This window comes from Rhinopithecus bieti, unplaced genomic scaffold (genome assembly GCF_001698545.2).
Source record: "Rhinopithecus bieti isolate Rb0 unplaced genomic scaffold, ASM169854v2 scaffold_73682, whole genome shotgun sequence".
In the NCBI taxonomy this organism is placed as follows: Eukaryota; Metazoa; Chordata; class Mammalia; order Primates; family Cercopithecidae; genus Rhinopithecus; species Rhinopithecus bieti.
Window position 1 is genome coordinate 2,240,301 of NW_016829166.1, and position 19,095 is coordinate 2,259,395.

General features: G+C 38.0%; 1 protein-coding gene across 1 annotated transcript in view; it reads left to right on the forward strand.

Annotated features, from left to right (window-relative positions):
• The window catches only part of ANKRD12 (ankyrin repeat domain 12), a 139,023-nt gene that overhangs the window by 80,078 nt on the left and 39,850 nt on the right, over positions 1 to 19,095 (forward strand). The window contains 1 exon segment of the mRNA XM_017864677.1: positions 479 to 626. Within this exon segment, the coding sequence (XP_017720166.1) occupies positions 479 to 626 (148 nt within the window).

Genomic DNA, 19,095 nt, shown 5'->3' on the forward strand with positions numbered 1-19,095 from the left:
AAAAAAAAAAAAAGGGAAATAGAGTAAGATTAAGAGCATTGACAGTGATATTAGCCTAAAGCAGAAGGGAAATACTTCTTTGAAACTTTTTCTAGGATACATATTTCAAGAGGCCAGGGAACTTGTTATTTTTGTTTATTGGTTTATTAGCAGAACTCGGAAGTGTAGTTATAATAGGTTCTCAATAAATATTTGACTTTATGATGGAATAGGATGAAAAAATGATGAGATTAATTGCTAAAGTAACCCAGTTTAAATTTTAAGGAGGAAATTTTTTTGTAGTAGTTGAGGTCATCAGATAGGGGAGTGTCAGTGAAAATGGATCTTGAAGAGAATAACAATTTAGAGTAGATGGTGAGGGATGGATTCAGAGTAAATGAGATAACACTCAGAAGGATAGTATGAGTATTATCAAGAGAATGGGTGCAGTGATACAGTCTGTGAAGGGACTAAGTCGTCTTGCTTTTTATTGTTGCAGATAGTAAAGCTGTTACTTCGTCATGGTGGAAATCCATTTCAAGCTAATAAACATGGGGAGCGTCCAGTGGATGTAGCAGAAACAGAGGAGTTGGAGTTGCTACTAAAGAGAGAGGTGCCTTTATCTGATGATGATGAAAGCTACACAGGTTTGTTTCAGATAATCTACATTCATCTAGTTCGTTTGACATGATATTTGATAGAACATTCTGGATTCATTTATAATATACAAAACGTTTGCAAAACCTTAGAATATTGCTGACCAGCTAGAATCATGCTTAGCTAACTAGCTAAGAATGATGAAGTTAGTAACCTAGGTGTTTACTACATATACCCTGTGTGAATGGAGTCATAATGCCATTGCCCCATTTCTGTTTTCTATAAATTGCTGAAATATTCATTATTACTTTTAAGCCTGCTGCAGAACCTCTCCCCATGCATAGCTACCACCACTGCTATTCTGACTTCTTTTCATTCTGTTATAAATTACAGAGCTACTAACCAAACACTTCATGTCTTTTTCTGGTGTCCTGGTGTTAACGAGTCATCTCTGTGGTTTTACTTTTGTGATTTAGATGGTTGATTCTGATCATTGTTGCGGGGAAGGACAATTTTTTTTTTTAACACAATTTTTTTTTTGAAGATAAAAAAACCTTTACTGTGTTGAAAGTCGTCTTTATATAGAAGGGGTTTACCATATTTCAGGCAAAATTCAATGAAAAAGAGTTTCATCAGTCTTACAGATGGCTGTTTCCTCATAAAGTCTTAAATAATTCCTATAAATAATTAGGTAATGTTACTTTTATATTACACATGAAGGAGTAAAAACCATACTTTACTCATTTAATGTCAGCCATTGCCAGAAGGCAGTGGATCATTTATAGTTTTGAGGCAGAAAGTTCTACCCTTTATTTTCATGTAATGTAGTTAAATTATCTTTCACATGGAAAGGCAATTGAAAGAACGCACCTTCTGAATATAACGTTTTACTTGTTGAACAAAAATTGTGAGTATACTCCAACTGATTAAGAGATGATGCCAAATTATAAACAAAAAAAAATGAAGTCATGGAATAAAAACTTTTGGCAGTGAGCACTGATTACAAACAAGATGTTTAAATAGCTGTGGTAAATATTGTCAAATTGAATGTAAGTATCAGATCATACTTGAAAAGGGAAAAATGAAAAAATTTAATTATCTGAAATTTAAATACAAAATTAAAACCAACAACAACCTTTGAGAGGTGATGATAAAAGTAAACTCAGGGCTGGGTGTGGTGGCTTATGCCTGTAACCCAGCACTTTGGGAGGCCAACCCAGGCAGACTCACTTGAGGCCAGGAGTTCAAGATCAGCCTGGCCAACATGGTGAAACCCCATCTCTTTTTTTTTTTTTTGAGACGGAGTCTCGCTGTGTTGCCCAGGCTGGAGTGCAGTGGCGTGATCTCAGCTCACTGCATGCTCCGCCTCCCCAATTCATGCCATTCTCCTGCCTCAGCCTCCCCCGAGTAGCTGGGACTACAGGAGCATGCCACCATGCCCGGCTAATTGTTTTTTTACCCCATCTCTACGAAAAATACAAAAAAAATAAAAATAAAAAATGCTTTTGAAGACAAAGTAAGAATTTCAGTATTGACATTAGACAAAGAATTAAAGTCAGGAAATAGTGCATGACAAAAGATAATTTTGTGATAAAAGCATATGAACAAAGCAAAGATAAAAGTGTATTACTGCCTTCTTAATTGAATGTAGCTTTTGTTTGGGGAAAAAAAATAAGAAAAGTGTACTGCCTTCAGCACTAGATAACACTGTCGAAATATAGAAAGCGAAAGTTGTTAGAAATACAAGATAAAATTGACCAGAAACAGAATACTAGTTGGAAACTTTTAAGTTTTTTTTTTTTTTTCAGCACATGCAGTTTCTTATTAAGTAGAAAGTCTCAGTTATAGACATTGTATACATAACCATTTGTACTTCTGTGATGAGACCAGAGTTGTTCCGTGTTCAGTAAAAGTTCATAGTTACCTTCATTAAACTTGGTAAGAATGAAAATAAATGAACTTAAGAAATCAAGAAGAGGAAATAAAAGCAGATCCACAGAGAAAAGCAAGATAATAAAGAGCACAATTAAATGACTGGAAAACAAATTTTGTAAGTATTATATAAAGAAACAAATGTCTTAATATTTCTAGACGATACAGCAGAATGAAACCAGGAGTTGCTTTTCTGACAAGATTAACTAGAACATCTAGCAAATCTAATTAAGGAAAAAATGAGTGGAAATTCATAAACATCACCGATGAGTAAGAAAATGGATAGAACCACAAAAGTATAAAATATTTTTTCAGACTTTAACAGAATACTGTATATAGATGTTACCAAAAAAATTTAAAAATGATCAACACAGAGCAGACAGTAACACAGAAAGAGGGATAAGAAGGGAGAAAGATTGGAAGGCAGAGAGAAGGGTAGGTGTAGGCAAACTCAGGTTGCCATGCTGTTAAAATGGTCTAATGGTATAAAAGTAGAAACAGCTGCAGCTTTTTTTTTTAAGCCAGCAAAATCCTGATACTTTGAGAAGGGAAGACTACAACTAGAAAACTGCAGAACAGTCTTCAGTTTAACACAGTAATTAACATACAGAAGTGCTTGAATAAAAACTGCCCTATAAAATTGGTAAAGATTTAAGAAAAATAGTATTCGGATGTTGGTGAGCTTGGAGTGATGTTGGCATCATACACTTGCTGAGAGTGCTGTCTGGAAAACAGTTTGTTAATAAGTGTGAAAAATTCAAAAAGATGTAACCATAAGTGCTGCAAAGATATAACCAGAAGTGCTGACTGTATATATGTGTGTAAAGCTGTTAACATATTAGTGCCTATAATAAAAAGTTAGAATGACTTAAATGCCCCAAAATGGTCAGAGAAATAATTTTTAAAGTTTATGTATCTTGTGTAGCCATTGTGTTTATAAATTTTTCTAATGATAAGTAAAGTTTCTTCTATATACCGTATATACCAAAATATAAGATAATCTACATTTTCCTCCAGTAAGAATTAAAAAATTAAAAAGTCTTGTGGGCTAGGCATGGTGGCATGTGCCTGTAATTCCAACTATTCCAGGAGCTGAACCCAGGAGTTTGAGACTAGCCTGGGCATTAGAGCAAGCTCCTGCCTCCAAAAAAAAAAAAGAACACCTCTTCAGTAATTAAGAGACAACAGATGGAAATGAAGATTTTAAAAAGACAAAAGGCTTGTGAACTATTTGAATAAATAAACAATATAGGGATAAAATAGTCATCTATTTAAAGTATTAATTTGGCCAGGTACGGTGGTTTATACCTGTAATCCCAGCACTTTTGGGAAGTCGAGGTGGACAGATGACTTGAGCCCAGGAGTTCAAGACCATCCTGGGCAACAGGGTGAAACCCCATCTCTACAAAAAATACAAAAATTAGCCAGGCCTGGTGGCATATGTCTGTAGTACCAGCTATTCAGGAGGCTGAGGTGGGAGAATGGCTTGAGCTCAGGAGGTGGAGGTTGCAAGGATCTGAGGTCGTGCCACTGCACTGCAGCCTGGTTGACAGAGCCCGACTATCTTTAAAAAAAAAAAAGTATTCAAATATATACATTTGAGATAACATATGTATTAATGTAGAAATACTAATTTTCCCCCTACTCTGTCCTGAAATGATTTTGTAAAAACTGTTCACATATTTTGAAATCAATGCTTCATCAACACGAGAACCACCTTTTAGCCACGACTGATTTTCCATCTTAACTTCTCTGTCTACAACCTTAGATACTCAGTACTTTTGAAATCCAAATATGATGCCATAGGAAAATTTATCCCAAATTACTCACTTAAAATTTGTGCTTTTTATAACATAACCACTTACAGTACTTTTTAAAATATCCCCATGTTATTACGAAAATATTCAAACATGTAGCAAAGCTCAAGAATTGTATAATGAGCATCCTGTACCCACTAACTACATTTAACAGTTGTTAACCTTTTGCTCTGTTTCCTTTATTACACTATCATATATTCTATCCATCAATCCATATTATTTTTTGATACATTTTGTAATAAGTTGAAGACACTCCTAAGTATTTAAGCATGCATTCCATTAACTAGAGTTTAAATTTTTTTGCAATATTCATGATATAATTCTTAAATATAATGTATATATGAGTTTTTGAAATGCCTCCACCTGTATAATCCAGCACCATCAAGATGTAGACTGTTTCCAAGGCCGGGCACGGTGGCTCACGCCTGCAATCCCAGCACTTTGGGAGCCTGAGGTGGGTGGATCACCTGAGGCCAGGAATTCAAGACCAGCCTGGGCAACATGGTGAAAGCCCATCTGTACTAAAAATACAAAAAATTAGCCGGGTGTGGTGGTGCATGCCTGTAGTCCCAGTTACTCAGGAGGCTGAGGCAGGAAAATCACTTAAACCTGGGAGGGAGAAGTTGCAGTAAGCCGAGTTCGCACCATTACACTCTAGCCTGGGCAACAAGAGTGATGCTCCATCTTAAAAAAAAAAAAAAAAAAAATTTCCATCACTCCTGAAAGTTCCTTGATACCCCTTCCTAGTCAGTTCCTGCCCCTTCCACTGATAATTTTATACCCATCATGGTAAACATGATTAGACAGTAATGACTAATGGCTGATAAACTTGGGAGGTGGATTTTTACATACGCTTTTCAAATCAGAAAGGGTGGGTAGAGGAAAAACAGACCAATGATTATATAGTAGAGTAATCCAGCAGCACCTAGACTGTGTGATCTCTATGTACATCATCAAAGGAAGGAGATATGCCCTTATCTGCCTCCAGATGTGATACCTAAGAGGGATATAACATCACTTTATTAGTATTACAGCTGAGAATGCATCATCATGAGAAGTGCTCTTTTTAAAAAAAAATAAAGCCAGTTGGCCGGGCGCGGTGGCTCAAGCCTGTAATCCCAGCACTTTGGGAGGCCGAGACAGGCGGATCACGAGGTCAGGAGTTCGAGGCCATCCTGGCTAACACGGTGAAACCCCGTCTCTACTAAAAAAAAAAATACAAAAGCTAGCCGGGCGAGGTGGCGGGCGCCTGTAGTCCCAGCTCCTCGGGAGGCTGAGGCAGGAGAATGGCGTAAACCTGGGAGGAGGCGGAGCTTGCAGTGAGCTGAGATCCGGCCACTGCACTCCAGCCTGGGCGACAGCGAGACTCGGTCTCAAAAAAATAAAAAATAAAAATAAAAAAAATAAAGCCAGTTTTATGTCATGAAAGATTAAGAAATGGCAGTTATCATAAGAAACCAATAAAGGCAGTAGAAATATGCCAAATTATCTCCTGAGATGGTAATTAAAGGCAATACCTGCTCCTAGACTGGATCCTGTACTGGAGGGGAAAAATGATTATAAAGAACATTATTAGATCATTTAACAAGGAAATATACAGTAGATTGGTGTCATATCGGTGTAAATTTATGAAGTTGACTACTGTGCTGACAGAAGAGAATATTCTTGTGTCTTAGGAAATACTAAAGTATATATGGTTTAGGGCCATGATGCATTTAATTTATGCTCATATACTTCAGAAAAAGATATGTAATATATATACATATATATAGAAAGAAAACAAGTTATAAAGCAAGGAGGTAAAACATTAACTGGATAAATCTGGGTTACAGATATATAGTGTTCAGTATTTTTATTTCTCTAACTTTTGTGAGTGTGAAATTATTTCTGAATAAAATTAAATATATATACAAATAACTAAAAGGAATGACTAAAATAGCAATTATCATTCCTACCTCGCAGATTATGGTCTTAAAAGTGTTTTCTACAAAAAGAAAACCAAGATTTCTTAGAAGATGATTCCAGGTCTGGGGCAGGAAATATCTGAGCTTGGAATATGTTAAAATTCCAGATTTCAGGGAAGCTATCAAAGACTAATATAAGATCTTACCGAAAGGTGTTAGGAGACAATTTGGAGCAGTTTTGTGTTGACCAAAGATGGGACAGTGTGAGCTTCAAGAACAGTGTAAATTGCCATGGTTTGAAACCCATCAAATATGTTGAAACCCATGAGTTTATAATGATGATTTCCCGCTTTTATCGCTGTATAATAATTTGCATATTTATGGGGTACATGTGAGTTTGTTACATGCAAAGAATGTATAATGATCAGGGGAGGGTAATTGGGGTATCCATCACCTTAAGTGTGATTTTTATGTGTTGGTATCATTTCAAGTCATCTCTTCTAGTTACTTTGAAATACACATAATATTGTTACTAAGTATAGTCACCTTAATCTGCTATCAAACATTAGAACTTATTTTCATCTAACCCTATGTTTGTATCCACATCCACTGCTTCCCCAGTCTCCCCCACCAATCCCCTTCCCATTCTTTGGTATCTGTCATTCTAGTCTCTATGTCCATGAGCTTAAGTTTCTTAGCTTCCACATAAGAGTGAGAGAACATGCTGTATTTGTCTTTCTGTGCCTGACTTACTTCACTAACTCCATCCATGTTGCCGCAAATGACATCCATGTTGCCGCAAATGACATCCATGTTGCCGCAAATGACATTATTTCATTCCTTTGTGTGACTGGTTTCCTTCCTAGTGTATGTATGCACCACATTTTCTTGATCCATACATCCATTGATGGGCATTTAGGTTGACTCCTTACCTTTGCTGTCGGGTTCAGTGCTGTGATAAACGTGTAAGTGCGGGTATCCCTTTGATGTACTGATTTCCTTTCTTTTGGATAGATACTTGGTAGTGGGATTGCTGGATTGTATTCTATTTTTCGTTTTCTGAGAAATCTCCAAACGGTTTTCCATCGCAGTTGTACTAATTTACATTCCCACTGACAGTGTAAAAGAGGCTCCCTTTTCTCCACACCCTCGCCAGTAACTGTTATTTTTTGTCTTCATGATAATAACCATTCTAACTGGGGTGAGATGCTATCTCATTGTGATTTTGATGCCTTTCCCTGATGATTAGTGATGTCGAGAATTTTTTCATATATTAGCCATTTGTGTATCTTTTTTGAGAAATGTCTTCAAGTCCTTTGCCCATTTTTTAATGGGATTATTTGGAGTTTACTGTTGAGATACTTGCATTTCTTGTATATTCTGGATATTAGTCCCTCGTCAGATGAGTAATTTGCAAATATTTTCTCCCATTCGAGAGGTTGTCTCTTCACCCTCTTGATTCTTTTTGTTATGGAGAAGCTTTTTAGTTTGATAGCCCTGTTTGCCTAGTTTTGTGTTTGTTTCCTGTGCATTTGAGGTCTTAGCTCTAAAATCTTTGCCTAGACCAGTGTCCTAAAGAGTTGTCCATGTGCTTTCTTCTACTAGTTTTATAATTTTGAGTCTCACATTTAAGTCTTTAATTCATTTTGAGTTGACTTTTATATGTGGTGAGAAATAGGAATCCAGTTTCATTCTTCTGCATGTGGTTGTCCAGTCTTCCCAGCACCATTTATTGAAGCGAGTGTGCTTCCCTCAATGTATGTTGTTGGTGGCTTTATCAAAGATCATTTGGCTGTAAATATGCAGATTTATTTCTGGGTTCTTTATTCTGTTTCATTGGTCTCTGTGTCTATTTTTGTACTAATGCTGTGCTCTCTCAGTCCCTGTAATATATTTTGAAGTGATGCTTCCAGCTTTGTTCTGTTTGCTCAGGATTGCTTTGGCTTTTCAGGCTCTTTTTTATTTCCTTACATGTTTATGGATTGTTTTTTCTATTTCTGTGAAAATGACATTGATATTTTGATAGGGATTACATTGAGTCTGTAGACTGCTTTGGGCAGCCTGGTCACTGTAATGACATTAATTCTTCTGATCCACGAGCATGGAAGGCTTTTCCATTTGTTTGTGTCTGCTTCAGTTTCTTTCATCAGCGTTTTGTAGTTTTGCTTGTAGAGAACTTCCACCTGCTTGGTTAAAGTTATTTCTGTTTTGTTTTGTTTTGTTTTGATAGCTATTGTAAATGAGATTGCCTTCTTGATTTCTTTTTCAGCTGTTTCATTATTGGTGTATAAAAATGCTACTGATTTTTGTATTTTGACTTTGTATCCTGCAAAGTTACTGAATTTGATTATCAGTTGTTAGTCAAATGTGTTTTCTGCTTGTGTTGAAATTATCATATGGTTTTTGCCCTTCATTCTGTTTATGTGATGTATGACGTTTATTGACTTGCATATTTTGAACCATCCTTGCATCCCTGGTATAAATTCCATTTGATCATGTTGTATTATCTTTTCGATGTGCCATTGGATACAGTTTGCTAATATTTTGTTGAGGATTTTTACATCTGTTCATCAGGGATATTGGCCCATCAGGGATGCTGGCCTGTAGTTTTCTTTTTTTGGTGTGTCCTTGTCTGGTTTTGGAATCGGGGTGATGCTGGCTTTGTAGAATGAGTTAGGGAGAATCGCCTCCTCTTCAGTTTTTTGGAATAGTTGCAGGAGGATTAGTGTTAGTTCTTCTTTGTACTAATTGGTAATTCTTTGTACTACTTTGTAGTAATTCTTTGGTAGAATTCTGCAGTGAGTCCATCTGGTCCCCAGCTTTTCTTTGTTAGGAGACTTTTTATTACTGAATTGGTCTGTTGAGATTTTCTATTACTTTCTGGTTTGATTTTGGCAGGTTGTATATTTCCAGGACTGTATCCCTTTCCTCTAGGTTTTTCAGTTCGTTGTGTTTAGTTCATAATAGTCTCTGGTGATTTTTGGTATTTCTGTGATATCAGTTGTAATATCCCTTTTTTATTTCTGATTTTGTTTGGATCTCCTCTCTTCTTGGTTAGTCTGTTAGCAGTTTTTCTTTTCAGAGAACGGATTTTTCATTCCATAGATCCTTTGCATTTTTTAAAGTCTCTGTATTCTGTTTAGTTCTGCTGTGCTCTTTATTATTTCTTCTGCTAGCTTTGAGGTTTAGTTTGTGTTTGCTTTTTTTAGTACCTTGAGGTGTGTGTCACTAGAATGTTTATTTGAAATATTTATTTGTGTTTATTGCTATAAACCTCTTTTTTTAGCATTGCTTTTGCTGTGTCCCCAGGTTTTGGCATCTTCTTTTTTTGTTTTTTTCTTCTTCAAGACAGAGTCTAGCTCTGTTGCCCAGGCTTGAGTGCAGTGGCACGATCTCGGCTCATTGCAACCATTGCCTCCCAGGCTCAAGAGATTCTTCTGCCTCAGCCTCCCAAGCAGCTGGGACTACAGATATGTGCCTCCACACCTGGCTAATTTTTTTTTTAATTTTTTATTTTAGTGGAGATGAGGTTTCACCATGTTGGCCAGACTGGTCTTGAACTCCTGACCTCATGTGATCAGCCCACTTCAGCCTCACAAAGTGCTAGGATTACAGGCATGAGCCACCATGCCCAGCCTCCGCTTTCATTTGTTTCAAGAATTTTTTTTATTTTCATCTAATTTCTTCATTGATCTAGTGGTCGTTCATGAGCATATTTTTTAATTTTTGTGTATTTGTATAGTGTTCAAAGTTCCTCTTGGTATTGATTTCTAGTTTTATTCCATTGTGGAATACAGTGTGATTTCAAGTTTTAAAAATTTGTTGAGACTTGTTTTGTGGCCTAACATGGTCAGTCATATGTTCCATGTGCTGATGAGAATATGTATTCTGCAGTTGTTGGATAAAACGTTCTGAAAGTGTCTGTTAGGTCCTTTCGTCTGAAGTCCAGTGTAAGTCCAGTGTTTCTTTATTTTCTATCTAGATGATCTGTCTAATGCTGAGAGTGGTGTGTTGAAATCCCCCACTACTACTATGTTGGAGTCTGTCTTTGTGTCTAGGAGCATTTGCTTTGTAAATCTGGGTACTGCAGTGTTGGGTGCGTATATTATTTTGAATTGTTATATTATCTTGCTGTAATGATCTCTTTATCGTTATATGATTACCTTCTTTGTCTTTTTTTAAACTTTTTTATACTTAAAGATATTTTATCTGAGCCGGGCGTGGTGGCTCAAGCCTGTAATCCCAGCATTTTGGAAGGCCCAGGCGGGTGGATCCCAAGGTCAGGAGATCAAAACCATCCTGGCTAACATGGTGAAACCCCATCTCTACTAAAAATACAAAAAATTAGCCAGGCGTGGCTGAAGGCGCCTGTAGTCCCAGCTACTCGGGAGGCTGAGGCAGGAGGATAGTGCAAACCTGGGAGGTGGAGGTTGCAATGAGCCGAGATTGCGCCACTGCACTCCAGCCTGGGTAACAGAGCAAGACTCCATCTCAAAAATATATATATATTTTATTCAATATAATTATAACTACTCTTGCTTGCTTTTGGTTTCCATATGCATGGAATATCTTTTTCCATCCCCTTATTTTCAATCTATGTGTCCTCACAGGTAAAATGCATTTCTCATAGGCAGCATATAGTTGGATCATGTTTTTTACCCATTCAGCCAGTGTGTATCTATTAAATGGAGAATTTAACCCATTTACATTCAGTTTTATTGATATGTGAAGTTTTGTTTCTGTTGTATTGTTGTTTTCAGGTTATTTTATGTGTTATTCTTTGTTCCTTTTTGTCTTGGTTGTCTTTATTGTTTGCTGATTTTCTGTGGTACTACCATTTGATTATTTTCTCTTCCTCATTTGTGTATTTACTTTACCGGTGAGTTTTATATTTTCAGGTGTTTTCATGGTAATAACTGTTGTTCTTTCACTGCCAGGTTTAGGACTCCCTTGAGCATCTCTGGTAAGGCAGGTCTAGTGGTGATGAATTCTCAGTATTTACTTGTCTGGGGAAGATTATATTTCTCCTTCATTTATGAAGGATAATTTTATTGGATGTAGTATCTTTGAGTGACATTTTCTTTCTCTCAGCACTTATTTTCCTATTATATCCTGGCCTATAAGGTTTCTGCTGAGAAGTCTGCTGTTAGTCTCACGGTGGTGCAGGGAGGCCTCTCTGTAGGTGACTGGATACTTTTCTCTTAGTATTTTAGAATTTTCTCTTTGTTACTGACTTTAGACAGTTGGACTATAATGTGCTGTGGAAACCTTTTTGCATTGGGGATCACTGGGCCTCCTGCATCTGGATGTCTGAATCTCTTGCTAGACTTGGAAAGTTTTCATCTGCTATTTTGATAAATAGATTTTTCATCCCTTTTGTTCTCACCTCACCTTTGGGGATACCAGTAATTCATATATTTGGTTGCTTATAGTATCCCATATATCACAAAGACTTTGTCCATTCTTTTTTTTGTTTCTTTCGTTATTTTTGTCTGGGTTGTTTCAAAATACCTGATTTGTTGTTGTTGTTGTTGTTTGAGACAGAATCTGGCTTTGTTGCCCAGGTTGGGGTGCAGTAGTGTGATCTCGGCTCACTGCAACCTCTGCCTCCCAGGTCCAGGCAATTCTTGTGCCTCAGCCTCCCAAGTAGCTGGGATTACTGGTATGTACCACCACACCTGGATAATTTCTTGCATTTTTAAAAGAGACGGGGGTTTCACCATGTTGACCAGGCTGGTCTCAAACTTCTGGCCTCAAGTGATCCATCCACCTCAGCCTCCCAAAGTGCTGGGATTACAGGTGTGAGCCACCGTGCCTGGCCAAGACCTGTTTTCAAGTTCTGAGATTGTTTCTTCTGCTGCGTCTAGTCTGTTGTTGAAGTTTTTTAGTGTATTTTGTATTTCATTCATGGAATTCTTCAGTTCCAGAATTTTTGTTTGGTTGTTTTTTATGATCTCTTTCTGGTAAGTTTCTCATTCTTCTCTTGAATGGCTTTTCTGATTTCTTTGTATTATCTTTGGAATTCTCTTATATCTCACTGAAATTCTTTTGTATCATGGTTTTGAAATTTTCCCCCCAGGATTTCTTGAATTTCTTTTTGATGGGGATCTGTTGACCGGGAATTACTATGGGGGTGTCATGTTTTCTTCTTTTCTCATGTTTCCTGTGTCCTACATTCGTACCTGTGTATCTGGTGTAATAGTCATTTCTTCCAGCTTTTTGAATTTGCTTTCATAGGGGAGAGCTTCTTCCCAAGGATGTGTCAATGGTGTTAGCTGGATAGGGCCCTTTGGCTTTGGTTCGGAGTGCGTGTGATAGTGCAGTGTACTCTGTATGATTTTCTTTGGCTGTAAACAGTGTCATTGGTGTCTGTGATTTCCTTGGTAGTTTAGGGTGTAGTTAGTGGAGTTTACGGTGAAGTTTTGCTAGGGACAGACATGTTGGGTGGGCCAGTCTTTGGCCCCAGTGGTGACAGTGGTGGGCTGAACATGGCTTATTCTGAGCCCCAGCCCAGCATATTCTGGCACTGGTGTTAGCAGGACCAGGTGTGTCAGTTCGTAGACGTCCAGGTAGCTTGCTTAGATGCCAGTAACGGCACAGTGGGCTGGGCAGGTGAGCAGGTTCTCAGGTCCCAGTGTGGTATGGGCAGTGCCAGTGGTGGGATGATCCCCTGGATTCTAAGTAGTGAATGCTCGTGTTGGCAGTGGCTGTGGTGCAGGGTCACCGCACAGCCCCAGACACAACTCTCAGGCTCTCACTCTCTTCAGCAGAGCTGCACAGAATGGAGAAGGGAATACAGCCTTCGTACACAAGCCCCAGCACAAAGGCCATGCCACCAGTAGGGGCACAATCACCACTCACAGGCCTAGACAGGCAGCTCTCTGTTTCGCTCACCCCAACCTCCAGTGGTAGCAGCAGCAGCTGTACCTGCATTGGTGTTTGGAGTGGGAGAAGGGGTCCCACTCTACATGTGAGCCCAGGCACAGAAGCTGCTCCACTAGTGGGAGGTGGGGGGTCTCACTCCCACAAGGCTGAGCACAGAGTTTGTGCCACTGCTGGTGGTGGGGTCACTTTTCAGAGCTGTATGCAGGGAGCTCTGGGCTCTAGAAAGCTGGTGCTTTAGTTTCCTTGTCCCACGGGCTTCCCTTTTGGTACAGTGCACTAATATTTCCCTGGAGAATCCTCTATTGAGTTAGAGTACCAGAAACCCCATAGCATCTTTGGGTCCAGCCAGCACTGCGCCACTCTAGCCCTCTGGGTGGAGACTTGGGGAGTGTCAGTGGAAGCTCCTGGGATGTGGAGATACGGGGTCTATGGTTCCCAGCACATGATGAAGTCCCATGACAGCTGGGCTCTCGCGGTGGTGCCCAACTCCAGCCGCTTAGGTACCAGAGGCAGAGAGATGGGGTAGTGACTCAGTGCAAGTTCCCTGTCTGGTGCAGTGCTTGTGCAGGGTCTCCAGATCACTGCCCACACTAGTTCCAGGGTTGGTGTGGGTAGAGGAGCTCTCCTGTGGTTCAGATTGCAGCAGTTTGTGATGGGGTTGTGGATTACTGAAGTTTTCACTTACTCTTTCCCCTGCCCCAATATTGAGCCCCTCACGGCCGCCAGCAGATCTCAGACAAGTAGGCTGCTTGGTTCCTTCCCCTTCTCTGCCTCAAGTGTTTCCTGTGACTTCTCTGTTGGACTTTAATGTTCTCTTCCTAGATAACCTATTCAAGGTATGATTACCTATTTGTAATTTTGGCTCACTCTGGAGAGGGTGGGTGTCTGATATCTCTAGTCTGCCATCTTGCTTAATTCTTTATGATAAGTTAAAAATTAATTCATCATCACGAGAAGGTGATAGAGAACCAGTTTGTCATCTTAAAAAATAGGCCAATAGCTAGGCCTAATGATGCATAACTGAAGTCTTAGTTAGTTAGGATACTGAGGTGGGAAGATCCCTTGGGGCCAACCTGGGCAACATAGAAAGATCATGTCTGTTAACAAAAACAAAAGTGGGATAGGAAGAGAAAAAATTCCTTTATCTTGCCTTCGTTATATGAACTCTGTCACTGGATAATTTCATCATAGGTAAGGAGAGGTATCTTTATAATATTGATCCAGCTAAAAAGAAAAAAGTTAAAATATGACTATTTTGCCGTAGTTAATATAACTAAGCATTGAATATCAACACTTGCTAACACTAAATAAGGAGAAAAAGAATATACTATATTCTTGCACACCTAATGAAAGAATAGACTGTACTCCTGCTGTGGCCTTATCAAAGGGATCAAACCTTAGTCTCTTCATCCTCAGGATCCAGCTACCAATTTGCAGGAAATGCCAAGTTCAGCGGAGCAAGTTGAACTATACCGAGAGTATGCAATCAGCAAATTCCAGATTGTGAGAAAGCCAAACAGCCTGGGTTCTTTAACAGATATTTTGTGTGGAAAAGAAACAGAAGACCATGTAGAAAAAAATAAAAATGATTTAAAAGGCACATCAGACTTTTAATGGGCAAGACTGAGAAATATGTGTTTAATAGTTGATTTATTCTTCTCTGGGAAAATCTTATAGAAAACTCAGGTAAGATAAATGGCATATATAATATCTAGATATTGAGGGACTTTTTATTTTTTTTAGTACTGAGAAATTTTTAAGATTATATGTTAAGGGAAAAGCCTGATACATTTTCCATGCTTTTGAGAAGAGACCAGCAATAGTGATAGTTCTTTTGTTTAGCTTAGGAAACAATCACTGCTTCCACTAAACTATCACCCATCCAAAAGTGGAACTAATTTAGGAAGAGGAGCCAGGGGAAGTGGGGATGAAGAAGAAAAGATAGCAGTGGTCAAGGATTGACATCGATATTTGAAGGAAATAATGAATGGAGCTAAAACTATAGAAAAAATGCTGAAGGTGGCAACTTTGCTTTTAATACCTATTTTCACCTCTTCACTATCCAGTAAAAATAAGCGAGCGTACCAACCCTCCAAGATGGCCTAGAAAAGTGAGAGAATGACAAAATTGAACAAACAGAATGTTAACCCACCAAAGTGAAACTATTAGAGGAAACAGCTTAAACAACAACAAAAATGGGCACTTAGGAAAATTCAAGTACAGCATAAAAATACTTTCTGAGCTTAAAACTCGATGAAATGGGGATGGTCACTGTGGAGACTTTGAATTACTCAACTGGAGACTTCTATTATTAGACTGGAAAATAAAGTAAGATAAATCTTCACAATGTAGAGCAAAATAGGAAGAGAATCATGAAAGAAAAGGTAAAAGACTTAAGGAACAGATTCAGGAGACATAACAGCTAATGTGAATAATGTAGGAATTTAAAAAGGAGAAAAACAGACGGAAGATAGATAATATTTATGCAAATAATAGAAGAAAATTTTTCTGAGCCGAAAAAGCCTATCAGTTTTGAAGTGCAGTGAGCTTCAGACTGATTTGGTGAAAACACACATACATACCCCTTGACATACCTTGGCCAAATTCTTTAGCTGTGAAGTGACAAGTTATGGGCAAAGAAATACTGTCAGGTTGGCACTGGACTTCAGATTTGCAATAGTGGAAGATAGACGACTGAGAGAAAAGAACTGCAACATAAGAATCCTGTCCCTGGCTGAGATATTACTCACCTGTCAGGGTAAAAGGATAATTGCAAACATTTAAAGATTTTAAAAGCCTATAAACACATATATTTTCTTACACATTTTAAAAAAAGAAATAATGGGAGAATAAACCAACAACTTATGAAGTGGTTACCTAATAAGGAAAGGGGTAAAAAGGGAGGTTATGTAAATTTTACCATCTTTTTGAAAAAGAGTCTAACAACAGCTAACAAAACTCAAGAGTCCTAGAGATACGTACTTGACATATTTATCAATGAAATGATAGGATATGAACAAGATCTTCAAAATGATACAGGGATGGGGCGAATGGAGGTGTGATTTGGTCAAAGATTGATGGTCACTGAAGCTGAGACAAATTGTCTCTATAACATTCTGTCCACTTTTGTGTAAGTAAAAAATTTACCATCACAAAATGCTCTTAAAAATACTTATGCTTCATGATCTAGCAGTCAAACTTGTGGGAGTATCTTATGTTTATTATAACATTCTTTTTAGGGGCAAAACATATAGCCATCACTGAGGGACTGGTTGATTAAATCATTGTATAGCCTCACCATAAACTATTGCACAACCATGAAAAAAACATGTCAGTGCCGTGCTTCGAGTTGTAAGGTTACTTGAAGACATTTTTATAAAGTATTGTTGAGTTCAAAAAATCAAGAACAGTTATGTCTCATTTTTGTAAAATGAACTGTTTTAAAATCTGTATGTATGCTTATGTACATATGTTTGTGTAAAATTTTATTAGCATGGAGCAGAATCTGGAAGGGTGTGTACCAGGCCATTAAGGAGATGTGTCTTAGGGAGCTAGTGGCAGAGGAGATGATGATTTGGATGGATGGAAAGGTCGAAGTACAGTCGAACACAATCATTGATAATTTTTTTATACATATATTTACAAGACTCAGCAAAATCTTCTTCTGCCATGCATCGCTGTTTAATCATTTATTCCCTTCCCTTTACAACTAAGCTTCTTAAGGTACATTGTAGATAGACTGACTCTCCTGCATGGAACCTAGTTTTACTGAGATTGCACTTGCTGTCACTGCCAGATCCCTCAGTCATATTTCAGTCCTTATCCTTTGAAATTCTCCATAGAATTTGACATTGTTGACCATATTCTTCCTAAAATTCTCTTGCCTTGGTTCCTGGGACAAACTTGGCTTTCATCCAACTCCCCAGACTGTTCCTTCTCAGTTTCCTCCTAGATTCTGGTCTTCATAGCTTCCTCATTTCCTTTCCATAAACAACCCGTGTTGGTTTTCCCAAGATTTTTACTTTCTGGACCCCTCTTCTCATGGTGCATACTCTCTCAAATAAATTTCACCCACACTTAAGAGTTTTTACTACCATTTATATAATGATTTGCAAATACATCTATCTCAGACATTTCTCTTAAGCTTCAAACTTACATATTTGGCGGCTCTCTGAATATTTCCACCTGGATTTCCTCAGCTAAATCTCAAAAATCAGCATACCCCCACCATTACACTCCTCTTCGTGTTTTTTCTACCTTAATTAGTGTAACGTCATTCATCTGCACATATAAGTCATACACTCAAGAGTCATCTAAACTCCTTCCTTTTCCTTCTTTCAATTACTCAACATCTGTTTTTGAGCACTCATTATAGGTTAGGCATTGCTTAAGTACTGAGGATACAGCTGATTAAGAAAATGGGGAAAACATAATCCAGTAATTCCTGTCAATTTCAGCTTTCAAAATATTTGTAAATCCATCTTCCAGCTAAAAGCCGAGAGTCCTTTGAACGTTTTCGTCCAATCTAAACTGGAGTAAAGATTATAATAGCTGAAATTGCATTAACTTCCGTGAGAAAGTAAGAGAGTAATATGTTAAGACTGGGTGCATGCAGTGGCTCACGCCTGTAATCCCAACACTTTGGGAGGCTGAGATGGGTGAATTGCTTGAGTCCAGGAATTCAAGACCATCCCAGGCAACGTGATGAAACCCCATCTTTACAGAAAATAAAAAATTAGCCAGGCATGGTGGCACACACCTGGAGTCCCAGCTGTTCAGGATGGAGCTGAGGTAGGAGGTTCACTTGAGCCTGGGAGGTCAAGGCTGCCATGAGCTGTGTTTGCACCACTGTACTCCAACCTGGACAACAGAGTGAGACCCTGTCTCAAAGGAAAGAAAATAAGATTTTAAAGGTAAAAAATGTGTATATGGTATGTTAACTGTTACGCTGTTCTAAATATTATATATTTGGATGCCCTCTGGATATTAAGAAATCTCAAAAATCAGCTACTAATTCTTTTAATTGCTGTCACTTCTGAAGATTGTAGCTATGAAAAGCAGCTTTGTTATAAACTTGCTTTTAGAAGTGCTGCAACAAATTATCCCACGGAAGAAGGGAGGTATTTTATTTGAACTTACATGTTTAATTAGTGCAGAACACACCTTCTAGAACCTTTTTGATTTTCACTGATCTTGATTGTTTCATGTGTTCATCAGCTATATATTGATTTTTCAGAATATTTATTTTCCACATGGTGAATGTGCCTGAATTATTGCTTGGTCAAAGTCCCTCAAGGAATGATACAAAAATCATCAGTAAGTATCATATAAAGATTTTGGAGTTGCTGAAAAAGACTGATGAAAATGCCCAAAATTTATTACTTAATTTACATGAGGTCCTTATTAGATTTAACTGTACCAAACTTCATCCAATTTAAATTCAGAACATACTAGGGTATAATCATATAAGTGCCCATAGATGTTTGTATATATGAAGCCGAGTAGCATAATCTAATACAGCACATCATCTATGTGACAGATACACTTTAAGTGTTGAAAGTTAAAGAATAACCAAGATTATGAATTTCAGAACTTAATAAATTTGGAGTAACTAAGAGGGTGTCACGTATGTAGCATTCTAAATGTGGTTTATTCCATTAGTCATTGTGCTTTATGCCAGTGCTACTCAGAGTAGCCTTTCCATTAATTGTTTGTTACCAGCCCTCAAGGTAAGGAGCCTGTGCCAGAATGTCAGTCAGTGCATTGCTTCCTTCATCAGAAAGGAAAAAATACTGTGGAAAAAATGTCCACTAAAGTAAGCAGTGTGCTTAGTGATGTAGTTGATTTCCATGTTTGGTACCAGCTCCTTATTTTATGATGGGTCAGCAATAATTTGCAGATTGGCCTATCTTTATGAACCACACTTTGAGTAGCAGTTTTATATCATGTGTATCAGACATTTATGATATTGTTGCAGGAAT